At 40.8% G+C, this 26461-nt stretch overlaps 1 protein-coding gene across 1 annotated transcript in view; it reads right to left on the bottom strand.

Moving 5' to 3' along the window:
- Positions 9782-26461, bottom strand: part of LOC102174897 (cytochrome P450 4X1) — a 51181-nt gene continuing 34501 nt past the window's right edge. The window contains exons 7-12 of the mRNA XM_005678460.3: positions 19931-20037; positions 19100-19287; positions 13608-13741; positions 12161-12225; positions 11295-11374; positions 9782-10467 (exon numbers count right to left, since the gene is read on the bottom strand). Of these exons, the coding sequence (XP_005678517.1) occupies positions 10299-10467; positions 11295-11374; positions 12161-12225; positions 13608-13741; positions 19100-19287; positions 19931-20037 (743 nt within the window). The 3' untranslated portion in view covers positions 9782-10298. The remainder of the gene's footprint in view (positions 10468-11294; positions 11375-12160; positions 12226-13607; positions 13742-19099; positions 19288-19930; positions 20038-26461) is intronic.

Genomic DNA, 26461 nt, shown 5'->3' with positions numbered 1-26461 from the left:
AATAGTTGTTAAAACCAATCAGAAGTATCGTAAATTATACAATTTATCCCCAAACCATATAGTTGTGTTTTGGCATTACATTTATCTTCCTCTGGTAATAAAATTCCTTCACTAATCATTATATGAGGAGACTTAAAATTAGCAAACTTTCTTTAGGAACACATGGATTCCATTCTTAGATTTTAGGATAATGTGGCACGTGAGTATGGGAGGCTTGTAGCAGTCTGGAGTCAGCTCGAAGTGGAGCAGAGTCAGGGCCAGGGTCATTTTACATTTAGCCATGGAAAAACGCTGTCTAATGCAGTTCCTGGGGACACCAGGGAGGAAAAGTAATACCTGATAAATCTGTATATTATTAGAAACATGTAGTCAAGGCTATGGTTTTTCCTGTGGTCATGTATGGATGTGAAAGTTGGACTGTGAAGAAGGCTGAGTGCCAAAGAATTGATGCTTTTGAACTGTGGGGTTGGAGAAGACTCTTGAGAGTCCCTTGGACTGCAAGGAGATCCAACCAGTCCATTCTGAAAGAGATCAGCCCTGGGATTTCTTTGGAAGGAATGATGCTAAAGCTGAAACTCCAGTACTTTGGCCACCTCATGCGAAGAGTTGACTCATTGAAAAAGACTCTGATGCTGGGAGGGATTGTGGGCAGGAGGAGAAGGGGACGACAGAGGATGAGATGGCTGGATGGTATCACTGACTCAATGGACGTGAGTCTGAGTGAACTCCGGGAGTTGGTGATGGACAGGGAGGCCTGGCGTGCTGCAATTCATGGGGTCGCAAAGAGTCGGACACGACTGAGCGACTGAACTGAACTGAGACAATCTTTTTATATATGACACCTTTTCCAGGGAAACAAAATCCATATTCTAAACCAAACCAAGTTTGTGATAGAATTCAGGAAAGGTTTTAAATACACTGGGACCGTAAAGTTCCTTTGTGTCAAGACTAAGCGATAGTGAATTGTATCAACAATTGATTCTGCAGGATCCATAGAACTAGAAAAATTTCCAAATTATGGAGAAGGAACACTAGTTTTACTATTATTCATTTAGAAATCTGTGCAGTTGAGCATGAGAATTCTTTTTTTTTTTTTTTTGAGAGACAAAAGAAGGTTTTTAATAAGTAAAATACAGAGCATGTAATGTTTTACATTCACAGTTCTGCTCTCTGTTGCCATGACAATTTACCCTAGCCTTGAATTTGCAGCAAAGAGCATTAGAATATTAAACCTGGTATACTCAGTGGATTATACTGTGTTTGGTAAAGCAGGTTTTTCTTATACCATATTGGAAAAGCATATTTTCTTATACCATATATTTTCTTATACCATCCCTGGCAGCTCAGATGATAAAGAATCTGCCTGCAATGCAGGAGACCCAGGTTCAATCCCAAGTCAGGAAGATCCCCTGGACAAGGGCATGGCAACCCACTCCAGTATTCTTTCCTGGAGAATTCCATGGACTGAGGAGCCTGAGGAGCTACAGTCCATGGGGCCACAAAGATTCGGACATGACTGAGCAACTACTATGGGAAAGGGACATTAGGAACTTAGAACAGAAATTTAGATCGTGCCTGGGTGCTGCCAATGTTGCCTTGGCTGGGGTGGAGATGGCTGGCATCAATACATGCCCACTTGCCAAGGAACAGAGCTGTCTTTCATGAAATTACCTGATCTCTCTGGGGGCTCGTCTGAACTCCCTGGCCATAAAAGAAGACAAGCCAGGTAACGTGGCAGGGAGCCACCCCAGTGCCGGTGAACTGTGGTCACAGAGTGAGTGAATTTTGTCAAGCAAGCACAATTGTACACTTCCATCCTGTTTACTAGCTTGAGTCTTTACCTTGATCCACCTGAGAATGGTAGGGAGGCATAGGGGTGTCTTTTTTTCACAATTTTCCTTGGAGAATTTCAAGGGGTAAAGATCTGTAATGAGAGTGAAGGTCCTCCACTCTCCCCACCCCCAAACTCTACACGTATCATGAATGCACTTCCTAAAGCTAACTCTAGGAACTGACAAAGGCTGGGTACTACAAGCCTAGCCTGTGGATCACAATAAACTGTGGAAAATTCTTCAAGAGATGGGAATACCAGACCACCTGACCTTCCTCTTGAGAAACCTATATGCAGGTCAGGAAGAAACAGTTAGAACTGGACATGGAACAACAGACTGGTTCCAAATAGGAAAAGGAGTACGTCCAGGCTGTATATTGTCACCCTGCTTATTTAACTTCTATGCAGAGTACATCATGAGAAATGCTGGGCTGGAAGAAGCACAAGCTGGAATCAAGATTGGCGGGAGAAATATCAATAACCTCAGATATAAAGATGACACCACCCTTATGGCAGAAAGTGAAGAGGAACTAAAAAGCCTCTTGATGAAAGTGAAAGTGGAGAGTGAAAAAGTTGGCTTAAAGCTCAACATTCAGAAAACGAAGATCATGGCACCTGGTCCCATCCCTTCATGGGAAGTACATGGGGAAACAGTGGAAACAGTGGCTGGCTTTATTTTGGGGGGCTCCAAAATCATTGCAGATGGTGATTGCTGCCATGAAATTAAGACTCTTACTCCTTGGAAGGAAAGTTATGACCAACCTAGATAGTATATTGAAAAGCAGAGACATTATTTTGCTGACTAAGGTCCGTCTAGTCAAGGCTATGGTGTTTCCAGTAGTCATGTATGGATGTGAGAGTTGGACTGTGAAGAAAGCTGAGTGCCAAAGAATTGATGCTTTTGAACTGTGGTGTTGGAGAAGACTCTTGAGAGTCCCTTGGACTGCAAGGAAATCTAACCAGTCCATTCTAAAGGAGATCAGCCCTGGGATTTCTTTGGAAGGAATGATGCTAAAGCTGAAACTCCAGTACTTTGGCCACCTCGTGCGAGGAGTTGACTCATTGAAAAAGACTCTGATGCTGGGAGGGATTGGGGGCAGGAGGAGAAGGGGACGACAGAGGATGAGATGGCTGGATGGCGTCACTGACTTGATGGACGTGAGTCTGCGTGAACTCCGGGAGTTAGTGATGGACAGGGAGGCCTGGCGTGCTGCGATTCATGGGGTCACAAAGAGTCAGACACGACTGAGTGACTGAACTGAACTGAACTGATGGGATTTGAGTCTAGGATAAGAAGGTTTTTGTTTGGAATATTATCAAGATATTTTACATAGTTTCCTGATGCTAACAAGTCTTGTGCAGCCTGAACAGGAATTTCTTAATGATTTCGAGATTCACCACTTATTTGATGTGTAAGAGCCAAATATTTAATACATATTAGATACTCAGTGGATTAATAGACATGGTTCCTGCCTTCATGGAGCTTCTATTCTAAAGTGGAAAATGGATACCAAATAGATAAATACAAATTGTATTAATACTGAGTGCCATGAAAGAAATGAGTGGGCTGGGCTAGACAGTAATCCAGTGGAATTTACTTTTTTTCACCTAAGTATAGTTGATTTACAATGCGCCAATCTCTGCTATATCAGCTTTACACATATATACATTATTTTTAAAGTTCTTTTCCCAGGTTTATCCCAGGAAAATGAAATGAAAGTCGCTCAGTCATGTCCAACTCTTTGTGACCCCATGGACTATATAGTCCTGGGGACTATCCAGGCAAGAATACTGGAGTGGGTAGCCTTTCCCTTCTCCAGGGGATCTTCCCAACCCAGGGGTTGAACCCAGGTCTCCTGCATTGCAAGCGGATTCTTTACCGGCTGAGCCACTATGGAAGACCAAGAATACTGGAGTGGGTAGCCTATCCCTTCTCCAGTGGATCGTCCCAACCCAGCAATTGAACCAGGGTCTTCTGCATCTTAGATGAATTCTTTACCAGCTGAGCTACCAGGGATGCCCCTTCAAGCTGTGTAGGGGTGTCATTAAGGGATGGCAGTTAGGTTATCCCAGGAGATTGGATATAATTCCCTGTGCTATCCAGTAGGACCTTGTTGTTTATCCATTCTAAATGTAATAGCTTGCATCTACCAAACCCAGACTCTCAGTCCATCTCTCTCCTCCCCTCCCTTCCTCTTGGCAACCGCAAGTCTGATTTCTATGTCTGTGAGTCTTTTTCTGTTTAGTAGACAGGTTCATTTGTGCCATATTTTAGTTTTCACATATAAGTGATATCATATGGTATTTATTTTTAAGGGGAATTTACTTTAGATGCGGTTGTCTAGAAAATCTTCTTTGAGAAGGTGACATACAAGTTGAAACCTGAAAGATGGTAATGGAAGTTAGCCCTCCTTTTCCTCGTGTGCCTCATAGCAGCAAAATTATGGCAAGTAGCTAGACAGTTTAAATAGCCCTGAAACATGTTCCCTGCCAAGTAAAAGCAAACTAATCTTCTTGACAATATGGGTAGACAGTAAATGGAAAGAAAGCACTGATCGCATCAGTAATAACCCACTCTAACAAGAAGATCCCCAAATAGAGGGACCTAAATCAGATAGAAATTTCTTTCTCTCACGTTAAAGTCTCAGGGAGGCAAGTGGTCCAGAATTTGTAGCGTGGTTTGCTTTACAAGACTGTCAAGGCATCCAGGCTCCTTCAGTCTTCTTGTTCTCCATCTTCAACACGTGGCTTTCAGTTAACGACTGAGATCGTTACCAGCTCCCACCACCGCATCTGCTTTTGAGCAAGTGAGAGGACATAAGAGGGAATGGGGAGGTATGCACCTTTCTTTTTGAAGACATTAGCTGGAAATTGTATCTGTCCCTTCTGCTCACAGCTCTGCCTATGACTGACTTCCTCCTTTAGCTGAAAAGGAGACTAGGAAAAGTGGTCTTTCACTGGGACCATGTTCTCAGCTAAAACTATTGCTATTTCTGTAAGAGTGGAGGAAAGATGTTGAAGGGACAGTGAGTCATCTCTGCCACAAATAGCCTACTGTCTGTGGGCTAGGACAGATGTTTTTAAAAAGAAACTGTATCAGGGATAGTGCTGAGACCATGAAGGGTGTCATAGCATTTAGAGTCTAGTAATTAAAGGTCACCATTCACAGGCCATACAGGGGAATCTGTGAGTATTCTGTCTCAAGTCAGGAATAGGTGATGTGGGCAAATATCTTGAAGGAGTCACATAAACCTGACCAAAACGCTGTCACTGTCTCTTCTTGTCCCGCTCAACTGGGAGATGGCACACAAGCAAAAAACAATGCTCAACTTCTTAAACACAAATCCTAAAGTTTTTCTGTAAAGGACAGTACACCCAACAGAGTTAGTTGTACATCATATCAAGTGTCATGTTTTTATTCTTTATCTTTTGTGCATCATTGATCATTTTACAAATTTGAAGAAAACAGCAAATCTTCCCCCAGAAATATATACATTTTCTAAGCACCAGTAAAAGAGTTTGTCTATGATCTTCTGACACCAGTGTACTCCCTGAGCCCATTTCTGGAACCTATTGAGAGCCATTCCTTTGCCCTAATAGCTTGGAGAACCTTAGCAGATGGATATGTCTAGTAGTGGTGGTACCCCATGTTTAGGAGGCAAGTCGTTTTATCCTTAGGCAGTTTGAGAATACTGAACAAAAAAAACTTCCTCCTTTGTAAAACTCACCCATTGGTACAACTCAAAATTTCTTTAACAATATATAGATTTGATGGATAGCTACATGTAAAAGGATGAAACTAAATAACTTTTCTCATACCATATACTCAAAAAAATAAAATGAATTAAAGAGTTAAAAGGAAGAGTAGAAGCCATAAAATTCCTAGAAGAACACTATAGGCAGTGAGCTCTTTGTCGTGGGTCTTAGAAATATTTTTTTGGATCTGTCTCCTTATGTAAAGGAAAAAGAAGCCAAAATAAACAAATGAGACTGCATCAAACTAAAAAGCTTTTGCACAGGGAAAGAAACCATCAACAAAATGAAAAGCTTACTGAATGGAAGATTCAAATGATATGTCTGCTGCTGCTGCTGCTAAGTCGCTTCAGTCGTGTCCGACTCTGTGCGACCCCATAGACAGCAGCCCACCAGGCTCCTCCATCCATGGGATTTTCCAGGCAAGAGTACTGGAGTGGGGTGCCATTGCCTTCTTTGAATGATATGTCTACTAAGGGGTTAATATTCACACTCTCTAAAGAACTCATACAACTCAATATATTAAAAAATCCAATTTAAAAATGGGCAAAGGACCTGAATAGGCATTCTTCCAAAGAAGACATACAGAGGGCCTACAGACACACGAAAAGATGCTCAATGTCACAAATCGTTGTTGTTCAGTCACTCAGTCATGTTCGACTACTTGGAACCCCATGGACTGCAGCACGCCAGACTTCTCTGTCCTTTACTATCTCCCAAAGTTTGCTCAGATTCATGTCCATTGAGTTGGTGATGCCATCCAATCATCTCACCCTCTGTCATCCCCTTCTCCTCCTGTCTTCAATCTTTCCCAGCATCAGGGTCTTTTCCAATGAGTCGACTCTTGAAGTCCAAATCTTAGCTCACCTACTTTTCCCCCTGTTTACTCAAGAATGCCTTCATTTCTCAATATTTGGACTCTTCACCACAACCCTGCTGAATGGGAAGACCCTCGGGTATGACAGTCCCAAACTCCACCCAGTGGCATCTGAGATAGTCAGCAAGGATAGGAGGGAACAGAAGATATTCACAGTAGAGGGCATGGTTAGAACAACCATCCATAGGTTAGGGAAGAGAAAACAGAACAAAACTCCTATGCTTTTAAAAGGAAAATACTTTGGGACTTCCCTGGTGGTGCAATGGCTAAGACTCTGCACTCTTGAGGCAGGGCCCCCAGGTTTGATCCCTGGGCAGGGAACTAGATCCCACATGCCACAATTAAGAGTTCAAATGCCTCACCTAAAGATTTTGCATGCTGCAAACAAAGACAGAAGGTACCACGTGCCATAGCTAAGACTCAGGGCAGCCAAGTAGATAAACAAATATTTAAAAATAAAACAAAGAAAAGAAAAATATTTCCTATTTGTAAAGTTTCCAATGTTCCACAATGATTCCTCATCAACAGAAACACATCACATCATTTTGGGAAGTAAAAGGTATGTGATTAGTTGACTGACACAATGTCGTTTAACCACCTTGCACCCCACTTTCATTTATTCATAAAGTCAAGCTAGTCATTGAGTTGTGATATAGATCACAAACAATTTCTTACTGGAAATCATAAAAGGAGCAAAATTATGAAGCCCTTGCCTTGTAAAATATTAACGCATATTTGAGTTCAGACCTTCAAAAATCCCACTCTCATTTACACTTAAAGTTAACCTGAATGAGGGTGAGAAGGAAAGGAGAGACCTACAGGGTCTGGAAGAGAAAGAGCATTATCCTTGGCTGTGAATCAGTGTTCAGAGCCACCACACAGTCTAAATCTAGGCTGTGCTCATCCACGCCTCCCACAGAGATGGGGAGGTGGAGAGGCCAGGATCTGAATGACTTGAACATTTGAATTGCCACCCCTTGAACTTTGCACAGGGATTCCCAGGTGGCTCAGTGATTATAAGCCACCTGCCAATGCAGGAGACACAGGTTCTAACTGTTGCTTCCTGACCTGCATATAGATTTCTCAAGAGGAGGTCGGGTGGTCTGGTATTCCCATCTCTTGAAGGATTTTCCACAGTTTATTGTGATCCACACACTCAAAGGCTTTGGCATAGTCAATAAAGCAGAAATAGATGTTTTTCTGGAACTCTCTTGCTTTTTCGATGATCCAGCAGATATTGGCAATTTGATCTCTGGTTCCTCTGCCTTTTCTAAAACCAGCTTGAACATCTGGATGTTCACGGTTAACTACTGCTGAAGCCTGGCTTGGAGAATTTTGAGCATTACTTTACTAGCATGTGAGATGAGTGCAATTGTGCAGTAGTTTGAGCATTCTTTGGCATTGCCTTTCTTTGAGCAATATTGCATAGGAACCTGGAATGTTAGGTCCATGAATCAAGGCAAATTGGAAGTGGTCAAACAGGAGATGGCAAGAGTGAACGTCAACATTCTAGGAATCAGCGAACTAAAATGGACTGGAATGGGTGAATTTGACTCAGATGATCATTATATCTACTATTGTGGGCAGGAATCCCTCAGAAGAAATGGAGTACCCATCATGGTCAACAAAAGAGTCCGAAATGCAGTACTTGGATGCAATCTCAAAAACGACAGAATGATCTCTGTTCGTCTCCAAGGCAAACCGTTCAATATCACAGTAATCCAAGTCTATGTCCCAACCAGTAATGCTGAAGATGCTGAAGTTGAACAGTTCTATGAAGACCTTCAAGACTTTTTAGAACTAACACCCAAAAAAGATGTCCTTTTCATTATAGGGGACTGGAATGCAAAAGTAGGAAGTCAAGAAACACCTGGAGTAACAGGCAAATTTGGCCTTGGAATGTGGAATGAAGCAGGGCAAAGACTAATAGAGTTTTGCCAAGAAAATGCACTGGTCATAGGAAACACCCTCTTCCAACAACACAAGAGAAGACTCTACACATGGACATCACCAGATGGTCAACACCAAAATCAGATTGATTATATTCTTTGCAGCCAAAGATGGAGAAGCTCTATACAGTCAACAAAAACAAGACCAGGAGCTGACTGTGGCTCAGACCGTGAACTCCTTATTGCCAAATTCAGACTTAAATTGAAGAAAGTAGGGAAAACTACTAGACCATTCAGCTATGGCCTAAATCAAATCCCTTATGATTATACAGTGGAAGTGAGAAATAGATTCTAGGGCCTAGATCTGATAGATAGAGCGCCTGATGAACTATGGACGGAGGTTTGTGACATCGTACAGGAGATGGGATCAAGACCATCCCCATGGAAAAGAAATGCAGAAAAGCAAAATGGCTGTCTGGGGAGGCCTTACAAATAGCTGTGAAAAGGAGAGAGGCAAAAAGCAAAGGAGAAAAGGAAAGATACAAGCATCTGAATGCAGAGTTCCAAAGAATAGCAAGAAGAGATAAGAAAGCCTTCTTCAGCAATCAATGCAAAGAAATAGAGGAAAACAACAGAATGGGAAAGATTAAAGATGTCTTCAAGAAAATTAGAGATACCAAGGGAACATTTCATGCAAAGATGGGCTCGATAAAGGACAGAAATGGTATGGACCTAACAGAAGCAGAAGATATTAAGAAGAGGTGGCAAGAATACACAGAATAACTGTACAAAAAATATCTTCACTAAGATAATCACAATGGTATGATCACTCACCTAGAGCCAGATATCCTGGAATGTGAAGTAAAGTGGGCCTTAGAAAGCATCACTACGAACAAAGCTAGTGGAGGTGATGGAATTCCAGTTGAGCTATTTCAAATCCTGAAAGATGATGCTGTGAAAGTGCTGCACTCAATAGGCCAGCAAATTTGGAAAACTCAGCAGTGTCCACAGGATTGGAAAAGGTCAGTTTTCATTCCAATCTCAAAGAAAGGCAATGCCACAGAATGCTCAAATCCCATAGACCATAAAGGAAAGTTTACATATCTTACTTCATGAAAATTTAGAAGTCCCATATGATAAAAGACACCATAAATACAGTTTTTAAAAAGTAAAAGAATGGGGGGAAAATTACAAAGAAAAGTTATAATCAAGGATTATTATCCACAATATGTAAAGAACTTACATGAATCAATAAGAAAAAGATAACTTCATAGAAAAATAAACATAGATGACATACACATCAGAGAGAACAAAGCAAAGATAAACATAAATGGCCAATAAGCATGTTTTGAAAACTAAAAGTAATGTCTCCAATAATAGGAAAAGAGCTAAAAAAATTATGGTATATTCACATTACAGAATTTCATGAAGTCATGATTAGAAATGAGATGTATTTTTATTGAGTGAAAAAAGTAAGAACAATATGGATATGATCCCATAGATAAGAATACGTACATACATATGCATATCTGAAATGTACAGGAAAAAGTCTGAAAGAATGCATCCCAAGCTATTCTGTTTTTAGGAAAAGCAGTAGGATTGGGCAGGGAGGTGTGGCTATGTGAAATGGGATTTTTACCTCTTACTCCATAGCTTTTCTAGTGTTGTAAATCTTTTACAATGAGCATACATTCATGTATTATGAATGCAATTCTGAAAAAGATTTTAAAAGAGCAGAAAATATATGGAAGCCACTTAAAAAATTCTTGATATTTGGCATTATTAAGAACCAGAATCAAACAGAAAAGATGAGAAAATCTCTGAATCATACTGAAACCCTATGTTACCCTGTTACCATACTTTGATTACTCTAAATTTTTGTGGACCTTGAGCTATAATTTAACTTTAAAACAAAATGTATATAATCATCACCTCCTAGGCTCTAACATTAGGGGAGTTTCTTCAGGTGCAAGTAGATCCCCTTCTTGGGTTTGATGAAAATATGGGGCATGAAGACAAGAGGCTTGGTGGGCTCTACTGTCATCTGGAAGCGGAGCAGAATCAAGGCAACAATCACCTTTATCTCAACTATGGCAAAATTCTGCCCAATGCAGTTCCTGCAGACACAAAGAAAAAGAGAGACTTGAAGAACTGATCCTTCTTCTGACGCTTTAATAAGATACTAGAAAAACAAGTCTGATGTTAACAATACATTTGCACATGAAATTCCATACCAACTTTTGGACTTTGGACTTCCCTTGTTCCCTGTAAGAATGTGAGCTGGAAGGTTCAAGTTGATGCCCTTCCGAAACAAGGTGGCACTTGGAGCTGCTCACAGAGTTGTTCCTCCCTCCACCCACCCCTCCACCCGCCGTGAAGTAGTTCTAATGTGTAATAAAACGTGATGACTATAGTTGGTAACACACTGTATTGTAGAACTGAAATTTGCTAAGAAAGAAGAACTCAAATGTCCTCTCACAGACAAAAAGGGACAGGTATGTAAGCTGAAGAATACGCTAAGGAACTACATGGAAAGGAATCTTCTCACAGTGTATATCGAATCATCACGATGCATATATCAAGTGTCTTACCATTTAAGATTCTAATATAAAGATGAAATAAAAGATGAAATAAATTGTTTTTCTGAAAAAGAATCATCTCATTTTTATTGGGAGTGAACCTGCACTGAACCCATGAGCAACAGCTTGCCTTGCTGTTTAGCCTTCTGAGCCATGGCTGTATAGGATGCCATAGCAAAGGGTGTTGTCCTTTGCGAAACTAACTGACACTTTCAGTGGCTCAAACGGGCACTAAGGTCTACCTCACGGTTGGGTGAGAAGATAAGTTTCCATAGAAGGACTTATAGAGCTGGGGGGCTGAAGCGAGAAGGCTGTTCCCAGGGAAACATTTTTATGTGTTTTTAAAAACTTCAAATAGTCCTCACCTTGGTCCAGATGAGAATGGTAAGTAAGCATGGGAGTGTCTTTTATTATTTTCCTGGGAGAACCTCAAGGGGTCAAAGACCTGAAACGAGAGGGTAACCCCACGACCATCCCCAAAACACCATTAACACATTTCTGAAGCTACTGCTTAGCACTGATCAACAGAAATATCCATGCACTACATATGTAATTTCAAATGTTCTGGTATCCACATTTTTACAAGGGGTAATGAATTTTATAATATAATTTATTTAACAGAAAATATGATCATTTCAACATGAATTCATAATTCATAATTACATATATTACATAAATACATCATTACTTCAAGAAAATATTTCCTATTTTTTCTACTACAGCTGCAAAATTTTACTTTCCCAGCACATCTCAGTTCTAACCAGCCACATTTCAAGCACTCCACACCACATGTGGTTAATGACTACCACCCTGGACAGCACAACTCTAGATGGGCTGACCTTGTCTGGTCTCCCAGGTGATTAGTCTCTTACCCAGACTAGGAAAGAGGAAAGCAGAAATACCATGGCTGGTGGTAGTATTTTCACTTTGAAGGTACAAGTTCATCTACTTAGAAGTCAAGCCAAGATGACCCATGTGATCAGTTGTCCAACTTGCTATTACACGTAACAGGTTTGAAACTAGCAGCATATAAAAAAGGAAGTATCTGCACATGTTGTGTTTAGAGTTTCAAGAGACTCAGGTATGCTACAAACCTTCTTTCTGCCTCTTCAGATCCTTTCTCCTCCCTTTCCCACCTTACTCTGGGCTCCAATCTGACCCACGGGGTTTCCTGTTGGGTTTGACCAAAAAAAGGCATTGAAAGGAAATCTGAAGAGTGGGACAGTCATACCTGTGGGTTTTCCCAGACGGCAGGGTTGTGGTGGAGACCCCAGATACTGAGAACCACGGTCATTCCTGAGAAAGGAAGGAAATAAAAGAGATTGCAGAAAAAAGAGCAAGTTGTGAGCTCCTTTTATATTGCTCTTCGGTAACATTTTTCCTTTTGAAGGGAAAGACTTAGTTCCTGGCAGAGTTCTGTGGGCTGTAGCTGATGCCAGCAGTGAAGGACCCATAAAAAGATGGGGTTTGGTGGCACCTTAGTTTTCATATCAATGATCTATTTAATACCTGATTCTATCTTAAGGCGCTCTTGGTATCATGTCAAAATGGTAGCCTATGTTATGTTCTCCACTATCCCCAGAAATTGTTTATACATCTATTCATGGACTATAAAGTATCCAGACACAACAGCTTAGGTACATTTAGGAAAAGAATTGTACTTCCACTGTGCAGATCCAATGACGAGTTTCTGTTGGTGCAGGCCATACAGGGAAGCAAGGAATTTTGGCAAATGTTCATGTAGTATGAGGATTTTTAAAATGACAGAAGAAACAAAAATAAATAAAATTTAAAAAACAAAAAAAGACAGAGGTGAGATAATTTGAGGATTATTTGGTTATCAGAAATAATTTTGGTAAAGTAATTCTAGATCTGTCAACAAAGGGACCGTAAGTGACAGGCTGTTGGTACTGATACAAGCAATCCTGTTGGCTTGTTCCTAAGGGCAAGAGTTGACTGAACACTGAGGCAAATTAAGTGGAGGGTATCTCATGTGATCTCTCTGCCTCCCACTTGCCCTGCTCAGATACTTGTGCTGTTCTGAAGAGCACTGGGCTCCAGACGTAGAACCTCTGAGCAAATTATAGCGCTGCTCAATGCACTTTGGGATCCCCCAATGGGGTTTTGGCTACACCAAAAGTATCTGAAAGCGCTCTGTAAACTGCAAAACACATATAAGTGTCTGCTAAGAGCATGTTTCAAGGTGAACAAGATGAGATAATCTATTTGAAGGCTCTATGTAAACTTTTAAGTGATGCATACTTACTAGGGCAATATTACTATGATGATGAAGACAAAGACTCTCTTTGGGTCTTCTAGATAAAGATGAAAGTGTTCATCTCCCATGAAGTCTTGCCTGGTCTCAAATGCAGCCAAGCCAGGATTATCTTAGAAACAACATCCCGTAATGGAAGAAACCCTGAGTTGGGATTCTGGTGATATAGGTTCTGTTCATAGCTTTGCTTCAAATGACTATATACCTTTGGGAAAGTCTCAGAAACCCACATCTGGTCAAGGCATTACCCACTGAGAACTTAACAGGTGCCCAACCTTAGGCCAGCTATCCTGAGGTTTGTCTTTTGACTCTTTCAAGAGTTGAGAATCCCTCTGGTCTTTTTCACTGTGGTCCCCAGGATTCAATGATCTTTAGAAATTGCTTAGGAAAAGAATGCAAAGACCTGCAGGCAAAGAGCGTCCATCTGGAAAGGTAATGGGCTTGCTGAGTTCTCTGGAAATGGACACGGCTGGAGGAGCTATGCGGAGTGACTCCTTAATGCACATTGTAGTGTATGACATCTCACTCAGTTGGTCCCTGTGAGTACAAGAGAGGGGACACAGGGAACTCAGACTCCATACTCAGTTTGTAAATACTGACATATTTTTCTATTCAACCTTTGCTCTTGGTTAAAGTCCTTTTACCCATTGGGTTATGTCACAGAATGTTAAAAAGGACCAGTTTCTGCCTCAGGATCAGCTGAGGTCCCAGAGGACAAGGATCCATACAGGTGCCACACATCCTCACTTTGAATGTGGAGAAAAGGGAGGGAACCTCCTACACTTTGGTGGGGATGCAAACTGGCGTAGCCACTGTGGCACACAGTATGGAGGTTCCTCAAAGAATTGAAAACAAAGCTACCATACGCTCTTGCAGTCTCACTCCTGGGTATATATCCGGAGAAAACTCTTATTTGAAAAGATACATGCACCCCAATGTTCAGAGCAGCATTATTTCCAAGAGCCAAGATATGCAAGCAACCTAAATATCCATCAACAGATGAGTGGATAAAGAAGATGTGCTATATATACAGAATGGAATACTACTCAGTCATAAAAAGAATGAAACACTGTCATTTACAGCAACATGGATGGATCTAGAGATCACGCTAAGTGAAGTAAGTCAGAAAGAGAAAGACAAATATTATATGATATCACTTACACGTGAAATTCAAAATATGATATAAATGAACTTATTTGCAAAACGGAAACAGACTCACAGTCAAAGAAAACACATTTATGATTGTGCATGCTAAGTTGCTTCAGTCGTGTCATTCTTTGCGACCCTACGAACTGTGACCCAACAGGCTCCTCTGTCCAAGGGGTTCTCCAGGCAAGAACACTGGAGTTGGTCGCTGTGCCCACCTCCAGGGCATCTTCCTGACACAGGGATCAAACCTGCGTCTCTTTACCTGTCCTGCACTGGCAGGTGGGTTCTTTACCGCCAGCACCATCAAAGAAAACAAAGTTACGGTTACCACAGGGGTTAAGTGAGGGGAAGAACATTAAAAAGTACAGTCACTTTGTTGTACACCAGAAACTAACACAACATTATAAATTAATTTTACTTGAAAAAAAACCTCCAAATATCCTCATAATAAAGTGAAGCACTAAACTAGTGGTAAAGGATTTGCTGAGAAGATTCCTGAAAATGTTTTGCAACATTTAGCTCATATAAATCAAGGAATGGCTAAGGAATGAAGAGAGGAGGCCTCCAAGTTCTGAGAGGGAAAAAAGATCCTTCCAAAGAACTGCTGGAATGCTGGAGGGCTGTGGAGAATGCTGGAGAGGGGGTTCCCTTCATATTTAGCAAAGAGGGGATTAAAGAAGATCACAGCAGATGTTCTGACATGTGCTCCTTAGAGGCTGGGAGGGACAGAACCAATAGGAAAGGCCGTAACTCACAACAGATAGAGAGGCAGGGAAAGGAGCAGGGACAAAGCAAGAACCCTACAGTGAGTCCTATGGGCCAGTGAACCAGCAAGAAGGACACCTTCTGAACCAGCTTGAAGAACACTCTAAGGACAAGAATTTCTTTGCCCCATGAATCATCATCATAAAGTCCTAGTGAGAGAATCTCCAAAAACCTCACTGAGAGTAAAAGGAAGCACCAAGTTTAAAGGGTAAGATGGCAACAGTACCAGCTGCCTTTCTCCTCACCCTTTCTCCCTCCTGGGACCATTTCTGGAAGGGTCGGTAAGCAGAAGCCAACAACAACCCCCTCTTTATTTTCTTGGGCTCCAAAATCACTGTAGAGGGTGATTGCAGCCATGAAATTAAAAGACGCTTACTCCTTGGAATAAAAGTTATGATCAACCGAGACAGCATATTAAAAAGCAGAGACATTACTTTACCAACAAAGGTCCATCTAGTCAAAGCCATGGTTTTTCCAGTAGTCATGTATAGATGTGAGAGCTGGACTATAAAAAAAGCTGAGTGCTGAAGAATTGACACTTTTGAACTATGATATTTGAGAAGAGTCCCTTGGACTGCAAGGAGATTCAACCAGCCCATCGTAAAGGAAATCAGCCCTGAATATTCATTGGAAGGACTGATGCTGAAGCTGAAACTCCAATATTCTGGCCACCTGATGCGAAGAACTGACTCATTGGAAAAGACCCTGATGCTGGGAAAGATGGAAGGCAGGAGGAGAAGGGGACGACAGATGGTTGGATGGCATCACTGACTCAATGGACATGAGTTTGAGCAAGTTCTGGGAATTGGTGATGGACGGGGAGGCCTGGTGTGCTGCAGTCCATGGGCTCACAAAGAGTTGGACATGACTGAGCAACTGAACTGAACTGAATTGACTGGCAACTGCTTCACCCACCTCTGGCTTCCAGACCCACAGAAGTACTGAACTGGAATAGATGGAGATGCTCCAAGTGGATAACAATTTGAAGTTTTTATTATTATACTGGACCAGACAGCTTTATTATTGAAATGAGACTGCTCTTGTGATTTAAATGGATGGGAACACTATGAGAGTCACTCACAGTTTCACCCCAGTGATGAAAAGTACTTCAGACGGTAAAGCGTCTGCCTACAATGTGGGAGACCCAGGTTCGATCCCTGGGTTGGGAAGATCCTCTGGAGAAGGAAATGGCAACCCACTCCAGTACTCTTGCCTGGAAAATCCCATGGATGGAGGAGTCTGGTTGGCTACAATCTATGGGGTCACAAAGAGTCGGACACAACTGGGCGACTTCATCTCACCTCATACAAGTTTGAAGTATCAGCGGGAGAAGAGTAAATTTTTATTTGATCATAGTCAGGTTGGTTCAGTAAAATGACAGCATACATTTGGTCTTTTTGCTTCAGGTATTTTTGTTTTTCTGATTATTTAGTAGGCTTTGGCCATTCATTAATGTGAAATTTTAATTTTGAACTCTTTCCTCCTTGAGCTCATAATAAGAAGAGGAATTCTGCTTAGCCTAGCACTTTTCATACTTAAGAAAAATAATGCTGTCCATCTCAGCCCTGGTGCAAACAGATGAGAGGCCTTTTAACCCAATGCAGAAATAGGTTGACAAGGAGGCAAATGGAGATGTTGAACAACTTTCTAACTTTTTCAGAAATTTGCTCTTTGCGGTGTGGTTTTATTAGAATTATAAATTTTTGGACTGTTCCGTACAAATTTCATTAAATGTAATGAAAGTCCATTTTTTATTCTCTATAATATGGTTGTCATTTCTCTCATTAAAATAAGTGATAGCAAAGAGATCCTCTGGAGTTTATCACCTGGCAAAGATTTTCTTATAGTTTTCACATTTCACATAGGCCAAACAAGAATAAGAAGGTCGATATTTGAGTTGTGTATATACATCTACCCTAATCGAGGTTAAAATGTCTGATTAATATTGGGAGGTGATATACACTGTTTCTAAATGCAGTGAATGAATAAAAACTTACTAGTCAACACAGCATCTTGTGCTATATAGATTAGACCTTTGACTTATGGTAGGAAATGACTGGTGTTTCATTATAAAAAGTAAGATCTCTGCTTCAGTTCAGTTCAGTTGCTCAGTCATGTTTGACTGTTTGCGACCCCATGAACTGCAGCATGCCAGGCCTTCCTGTCCATCACCAGTTCCCGGAGTCTACCCAAACCCATATCCATCGAGTTGGTAATGCCCTCCACCCATCTCATCCTCTGTCATCCCCTTCTCCTCCTGCCCTCAATCTTTCCCAGCATCAGGGTCTTTTCAAATGAGTCAGCTCTTTGCATCAGGTGGCCAAAGTATTGGAGTTTCAGCTTCAACATCAGTCCTTCCAATGAACACCCAGGACTGATCTCCTTTAGGATGAACTGGTTGGATCTCCTTGCAGTCCAAGGGACTCTCAAGAGTCTTCTCCAACACCACAGCTCAAAAGCATCAGTTCTTTGGCTCTGCTATACCTATATAAATTCCTGTTTTCTTTTACAAATGTTCTAATTGAGCTGACTTTTGCATTTGAAACGTGGTGTTTTCCCTCTAGTCACTGGGCTGGGTTGTTAGCATCTTTTTCTTTGATCAACAAAACAAATACAATGGCAGCATTTTCCTTGCAAACAATGTATCTGAGGAGCAAAGCTATAACCTGGGCTTCACTAACAGAAAGATGTGCTCAAAGTCTAGCCAAATGGAGTCGAAGTTTTCCACCTGACTAACTCCTACCTATCCTGTAAGAGGCAGCTCAAGTGTCAGATCTCCCAATAAATCTTCCTGAGCCTCCCACGCCAGATTAGGTGCTGGTCTTCTAAATCTCTGTGGTCGCTAATGTATATATCTCTCCTTACCCTCACCATGTTATACTGCAATCAACTATATGGGGATCAGACTTTCCTGGTGGTGCTGTGGATAAGCATCTGCCTGCCAACGCAGGGGACATGGGTTTGATCCCTGGTTCAGGAAGATTCCATATGCCATGGATATGGAAGTTTTCATAAGCCCATGTGCGTCACAACGACTGAGCCAGTTCTCAAGAGCCTGCGAGCAGCAACTACCGAAGTCAGCGCAGCTCAATGAAGAGTAGCCCCTGCTTGCTTCTACAGAAAGTCCATGAACAGCAAAGAAGACCTAGTGTAGCCAAAAATAAATAAATAAATATTTTTTAAAATTAAAAAATATATGGGGACCAGTCTTCTGTACTAGGGTATGAGCTGATTGAGGGTAGAACCCACATCAAATATGGCACCTTTTTATAGTGGCTCAGTACTTAAAGCTTCGCTAGTAGCTCAGCTGGTAAAGAATCTGCCTGCAATGTGGGGGCCCTGAGTTCGATCCCTGGGCTGGGAAGATCCCCTGGAGAAGAGAACAGCTACCCACTCCAGTATTCTGGCCTGGAGAATTCCATGGACTGTATAGTCCATGGGGTTGCAAAGAGTTGGACACGACTGAGTGACTTTCAGTTTCACTTTCAGTACTTCAGTGGTACACACTATATTTGAGTTTAACACATGTGGACTGAGTATGTTTATTACTTTGTTCTAAGTCCAAAGTCCATCCTGAGAAGTGAACAAGGGGATGGGAGAGAACATCTCCATGAGGCTTAGAAACACAGATGTTCACTCAGGTCTTTCAGAAGCACAGACTCACTGGAGTCCTACTATTCAAACTGTGTATGCAAATCTAGGAAGATCATATCCCCATTTCCAAAGCACCAGGGCCTGAGTGAAAGAAATAAATAGGACCTTTTACACACACACTGACTAAAAAAACAATGAAATAGAAAACTTACGGATGAGTGTAAAAGAGAAAGGGATAATTTTGGGCCTTCTAGAAAAAGAGAACAATAGTAGCCTACCTCTTCTACTCATATATATATATGAAACACTATGATCACCAAGAGGAAAGAATAAAGCAAAATTCCATGAGGAAAACAAGGAGGAAATTTTTATAGATGCAGATCTTACCAGGTAATGGAAGACCCATCCCCTAGGATGGCTCTGATCTCCTCCCGGCATCTCTCCTGATGCTCAGGGTACAGAGCTAGGTGGTAGAGGAGCCAGGAAATGCCTGCTAATACAGAGTCATGCCCGGCCAACATGAATGTGTTCACCTCGGACCATAGGTCTGCATCTGTGAAGCTATCATTTTCAGCCTAGAAAGAACAGTAGAGATACTTTAATGCAGTGTCAGTTTACAGATGTTTGAAGCCCCAGTCAAAACAAATGGTTTTAGGGGAAAAACTGGCTATCAAATAAGAGTTTTCATTTTTATGCAGTTTAACAAATATATACTTTGAGTCATGTTTTGCCCAGGGCATAAAGGAGAACCAAAGACAGATAAGCAGGCCCCTGCAATGAGTTCCTGCAATCATTTTGTCAGATTTATCCAGACTTTTCAGCATCTCTTCCTCATTGTTTTATCAGCTTAATCTGATTCATTTTCCCGTGTTTCCCTGAACCACCATGTATCTTTATGGTAATCACCAAATCCTGCTGAATTTGTAAAAAATTTAGTCCTATCTGACTCCCTCTAGTGACAGAATTGTAGAATTCAGTTTTTAATCTCAAACTGTGCAGCACCAACCATCAGTTCAAAAGTACTGATAAATTTAGTTGATCAGTTTTGCTTTTGTCTTCCCTCCTCCCACTCATCTAACTACCCACAAAATTAACTAGATACATAAGCAGGCTCAGAATTTGAAAGATTTTGGTTTTTTGTCTTCCCTCCTCCCTCTCTTCTAACTACCCACGCAATTAATTAGATACATGAGTAGGCTCAGAATTTGAAAGACTTACCTGAGCAGAAAGGACAATATCCAGGAAGTCCCGGTACTTCCTCTTCTGAGTGTTAGCCTGCTTATTCTCATTCTTGAGGGAATTCCTTCTGTCCTTGACTATCTTGTCTAGGGTAGAATAAATATTCCCCATTACCAAAGTGACAGAAAAGTCAATCAAAGTAAAATAAATCATAGAACAAGCCATGACCCCCCCCGGATAGTTTCAAATCATATCTAATTTCCTGAAGTTAGAGTGAGTACATTACATTTAAATAGATTTAACTTATGCAGGGGGGCTTCCCTGGTGGCTCAGATGGTAAAGAATCCATCTGCAATGCAGGAGACCCAGGTTCAATCACTGGGTCAGGAAGATCCCCGCTGGAGATGGGAATGGCTACCCACTCCAGTATTCTTGCCTGGTGAATCCCATAGACAGAGGAGCCTGGTGGGCTACAGTCCATGGGGTCACAAAGAGTTGGACATGACTGAATAACACTTAATTTATGCAGATGTGTATTTTCCCATCAAATGACAACTTTTGTTCAAAGTTCCAAAGACAAACACAACAGATGAAAATATACTTTATATGACTAAGTAGGCAATACAATTAAAAAATTAAAAATGTAGGTGCAAGTAACCAATCATTCTTTTCTTTCTCAGTCTAATCTCTCATTTTCATGGAAAAATTATCACATGAAATGGAATGAAAAGAAAACGACCAGCAAAGAAATGCCAACCTATATATAACTGAAGGGGCTGAAAAGAAAAAAATATTGGATAGAGTGTTTAAAATTATAATCCAAGAAAACTTTTTGGAAATAAGAGAAAAATTAAATCTACACATTAAAGGGCTCATACTATGTCTGGAAAAACTGGAACAGAATAACCAGTTCATATATATATATCTCCTAATAAAACTACTTGACATTAAAGGCAGAGAAAAGGAAATTCTCAGAGATTCTAGACAAAAATATCAAATGACTTTTAATGATGATGAATTAAGCTAGCATCATACTTCTCAAGAACAATAAAAAAAATCAAGGCAAGTTTAAATTATTTAGGAAAAACTCAAGGAAACAAAGTATGAGGCAAAATTTTTATCCAGCAAAACTATCCTTCATGTATCAAGTCTACCAAAAAACTGTTATAAACTTATATGAACTCAGAAAATGCTCTGCTCATGAAGCCCATCTTGAGGAATCTATAGTGGATGAGTTTCATTCAACCAAGAAATTACTGGAAAAACTTTATTAAAATAACTGAGGTGGGCCTTTCAAAGATTTAATTCTAGATATCAGAATAAAATAAGGATAAAGATGTGGACAGAATAGTAACACATAAGCATTAAAAGTGAAAATAATGCTACTAAAAATAGGAGGAGTAGGGAGGGAAAAAGCTGGCTTAAAATTCAACATCCAAAAACTAAGATCATGGCATCCAGTCCCATTACTTCAAGGCAAACAGTTGGGGAAATAATGGAAACAGTGACAGACTTTATTTTCTTGAGCTCCAAAATCAATGCAGATGGTGACTGCTGCCATGAAATTGAAAGACACTTGCTCCTTGGAAGAAAAGCTATGACAAACCTAGACAGCATGTTAAAAAGCAGAGACATTACTTTGCCAACAAAGACCCATATAGTCAAAGCTATGTTTTTTCCAGTAGTCATGTATGGATGTGAGAATTGGACCATAAAGAAGGCTGAGTGCCAAATAATTTGTGTTTTTGAACTGTGGTGTTGGAGAAGACTCTTGAGAGTCCCTTGGACTGCAAGGAGATCAAACTAGTCAATCCTAAATGAAATCAATCCTGAATATTCACTGGAAGGACTGATGCTGAAGCTGAAGCTCCAATACTTTGGCCACCTGATGCAAAGAGCCAACTCATTGGAAAAGACCCTGATGCTGGGAAAGACTGAAGGCAGGAGGAGAAGGGATGACAGAGGACAAGATGGTTGGATGGCATCACTGACTCAATGCACATGAATTTGAGCAAGCTCAGGGAGATGGTGAAGGACAGGGAAGCCTGGTGCGCTGGAGTCCATGGAGTCTGTGTGCAGAGTCGGGCATGACTGAGTGACTGAACAACAAATATCAACAATCACTTTAAACATCAATGGTTACTACACCAATTAAAAGACAAAGACGGTCAGAATGCACCTAAAAAACAAGGTCCAACTGTATGTTGTCTACAAGCCCACCTTCAATATATAAAGATATACATAAATTATAAGTAAAGGGAGGAGAAAGATATACCACGCTGCTGCTGCTGCTACTAAGTCGCTTCAGTCGTGTGCGACTCTGTGCGACCCCATAGACGGCAGCCCACCAGGCTCCCCCATCCCTGGGATTCTCTAGGCAAGAACATTGGAGTGGGTTGCCATTTCCTTCTCCAATGCATGAAAGTGAAAAGTGAAAGTGAAGTCGCTCAGTCGTGTCCGACTCTTCGTGACCCCATGGACTGCAGCCTACCAAGCTCCTCTGTCATTGGGATTTTCCAGGCAAGAGTACTGGAGTGGGGTGCCATTGCCTTCTCCATATACCATGCTAACTAATCAAAAGAAAGCTGGAGAAGCAATGTTAGTTTCAAACAGAAGAGATTTCAGAGAAAAGAAAATATTGGGGACAAAGAAGAGTATTACATAATGACAGAGGGGTCAATTATCCAAAAAGACAATGATCTTTAATGTGCATGTGCCTAACAAAGAGCCTCAAAATGCATGAGCCAAAAAGTAATAGGACTCAAGAAGAAATAAATAAATCTACTATCATAGCTGGAGACTTCAATATCCCTCTATCATAATGGACAGATCCAGCAGGCAGAAAACAAGCAAGGATATGGTTGAACTGAACAACATCATCAATCAACTGGATCTATTTGACAACTATAGAATATCTCATTCAACATGAGAACGCTGACCAACACAGACCATATTTAGGGCCATAAACCATAATCTAGACTTTAAAAAATAGAACTCATAGGATGTATGCTTTCAAACCACAATGAAATAGAAATCAGTAATGGACAGATAATTGGAAAACTCCAAACTATTTGGTAAGTAAACCACACACTTCTAAATAACACATGAGTCATAGAAGTAGTCTCAAGAGCAACTTAAAAAATATTTTGAATTAATGAAAATTCAAATACAGTTAATCAAAATTGTGAGACACAATGAAAGCAGTGCTTAAAGGGAAAGTTATAGCATTAAAAGAATTATCAGAAAAGAAGAAAGATCTAAAATCAATCATCTAAGCTTCTCCCTTGGGAAACAGAAAAAGAAGAAAAAAATTAAGTCCAAATTAACTAAAGGAAAAGAAATAATAAAAATCTGAGCAGAAAGCAATAAAAGTGAAATAAGAAATAAAGAGAAAAAATCAACGAAATCCAAAGTTGGTTCTTAGCAAAGATCAATAAAGTTGATAAATCTCTAGCCAGGTTAACTAAGGAAAAAAGAGAAAAGACAAAATTGCTATTATTAGGTATAAGAAGAACCATCACTTCTGATCTTATGGATATTAAAAAGAGAATAAGGAAATATTATGAACAACTCCATGCTTACAATTTGATAACCTAGTTGAAACGGGTCAATTTCCTGAAAGACACAATCTACCAAAAGTCAAAAGAGAAATAGCTAATCTGAATAGACCTCTATCTATAAAACTGTTTGAGTCAATAATTAATAACCTTCCAAACCAGAATGGACCAGACCTGGTTGATTTCCTTGGTGATTTCTACCAAACATTTAGGAAAGAAATCCTACCAATTCTCTACAATCTCTTCCAGAAAAATAGAAGCAGAGGGAGTACTTCCTCACTTATTTTATGAGACCAGCCATTATTCTCACTCCTAAACTGAGACAGGCCTGGAATCTGGGACCCTTTGCTGCAGTGCTAAAAAGCTTGTACCTGGACACATCTCTTCTCAAGCTACAGTATACAAAGAAACTATATGGGACTACAAATTATTGTGTGCATGTGCAGTTAGGGCAAACTCTAGACCAAAAGATATAAAACACACAGGCCAAAACCCAAACCCATCTGCTGTTTCTGAAGGACCTGGAGCCAAAACTGGGTGTCAGGAGCAAAAGCAGGATGTTCCGCAGGGCGCCCTGCACTCAACAACACAAAGGATGGGCAAACCACCTCAACCACCCTTCCAGTCAGACCCCTGGACACACTCCTATCATCGCCCCATGTAAGAAACAAGCTCAGCCACCCGCCTTGGGGACCAAGCAAGGGAGCTTGTCACTTGTTTCTGCTCCCTCCTGGAGCCCCAACGAAGGCTTGATTGAATTTCTTGTCTCGCTTCCAGTCAATTTCTATTGACTGGGGAAGACCAAGAACCCTGGTGGGTATCAAAACCAAATAAAGACATTACAATAAAGGGAACATTTTGGAGGATAATTTGGTGGATTCTTACAAAACTAAACTTATCCTTACCATGCCATCTCTAATTATCCTCCTTGCTATTTACCCAAAGGAGCTGAAAACTTGAGTTCATACAAAAACTTGTGCACAAATGTTTATAGAGGCTTTATTCAAAATTGTCGAAACTTCGCTTTTTGAAAGCAACTAAGATGTCCTTCAATAGGTAAACTGTGATACACTCATAAGTGAAAGTGAAAGTCACTCAGTCGTGTCCGACTCTTTGTGACCCCATGGACTTCACAGTCCATGGAATTCTTCAGGCCAGAATACTGGAGTGGGTAGCCTTTCCCTTCTCCAGGGATCTTCCTAATCCAGGAATCGAACTCAGGTCTCCCACATTAGAGGTGGATTCTTTACCAGCTGAGCCACAAGGGAAGCCCTTATACAATAAAATAGAATTGAACAATAAAAATAAATGCACTATCAAGCCATGAAGATACATGGAAGAACTTTAAATGCATATTGCTAAGTGAAAAAAAAAAACAATCTAAAAAGGTTACATATAGTATGATTCCAGTTAATGACATGGAAGAGGCCAAACTATAGAGACAGTAAAAAAAATTAGTGGTTGCCAGGGCTGTGGCACAAAGGAAGGAGGGCTAAGTAGGCGGAGCACAAGGGAGTTTTAAGGGCAGTGAAACTATGCTGTATGATACTGTAATGGTGGAAACATATCATTACATATTTCTCAAAATCGAGAGAGTGTACACATAAAGAGTGAACCCTTAACTATGGACTTTAGTTAATAATAATGGCTCAAGAGGGCTTCCCTGGTGGCCCAGTGGTTAAGAATCTGCCTTGCAACACAGGGGACACCACTGGTCCAGAAAAATCCCACGTGCCAGAGGCCAACTAAGCCCATGTGCCACAACCACTGACCTTGTGCTCTGGAGACCACCAGCCACAACTACTGAAGCCCATGTGCTTAGACCTCGTGTTTCTCAACAACAGAAGCCACTGCAATGAGAAGCCGACGAAGCACAAGTAGAGAGTAGCCCCTGCTGGCCACAACTAGAGAAAGCGCATGTGCAGCAGTGAAGACTCAGTGCAGCCAAAAATAAATAAATAAAATAAATAAATATATATGTAAAATCATAATGGCTCACCCATTATAAGAAATACACCATACTTATACAAGATGTTAATAAGGGAAAGTATGTATATAGGGGGTGGTGAAGAAGTAGCAATATATGGGAACTCTGTGCTTTCTGCTCAATTTTTCTATAAGCCTAAAACCCCCTGAAAAATACCTTATTAATTAAAAAAAATACTACAAAGTCTTTAATTGATTCAGTGTGATTTAGCACACAAATTGGTCTACAATGGATAGAAAAGAAAGTGAAGAAACAGGTCCAAGTACATTAAAATATGATAAAAGTGGTTACCTCAAACTGACTGGTAAAGATGGGACTTTTTAATAAATGGTGATGGGACAATTGGATAATCATTTGGAAATATTAAAGCAACGCTGTCAAGAGTCCTACTATCATCAAGTGGGTTTATGTTAGGGACACAGCTAAACATCCTACAAGGCACTGGACGGCTCCTCACTGTCTGCATAACAAAGATTTAGCTAGCCCCAAATGTCATTAGTGCCACAGTTGGGGTATTCTACAATAGGGGAAGGCTTTTGACTATCGCTCAAAATCTAGATGCAGTAAAAGAAAATATGAATAATTTTGACTAATGGAAATTTTTGAAAAGTGTTTATTTTCAACCAACTTAACATTTCAGTTCAGTTCAATTCAGTTCAGTCACTCAGTTGTGTCCGACTCTTTGTGACCCCATGAATCACAGCATGCCAGGCCTCCCTGTCCATCACTAACTCTTGGAATTTACCCAAACTCAAGTCCATCAAGTCAGTGATGCCATCCAGCCATATCATCCTCTGTCGTCCCCTTCTCCTCCTGCCCACAATCCCTCCCAGCATCAGGGTCTTTGCCAATGTGTCAACTCTTCACATGAGGTGGCCAAAGTACTGGAGTTTCAGCTTCAGCATCAGTCCTTCCAAAGAACACCCAGGACTGGTCTCCTTTAGGATGGACTGGCTGGATCTCCTTGCAGTCCAAGGGACTCTCAAGAGTCTTCTCCAACACCACAGTTCAAAAGCATCAATTCTT

Source organism: Capra hircus, chromosome 3, assembly GCF_001704415.2.
Source record: "Capra hircus breed San Clemente chromosome 3, ASM170441v1, whole genome shotgun sequence".
NCBI classification, from domain to species: Eukaryota; Metazoa; Chordata; class Mammalia; order Artiodactyla; family Bovidae; genus Capra; species Capra hircus.
This window is presented reverse-complemented; position numbering and strand designations above follow the sequence as displayed.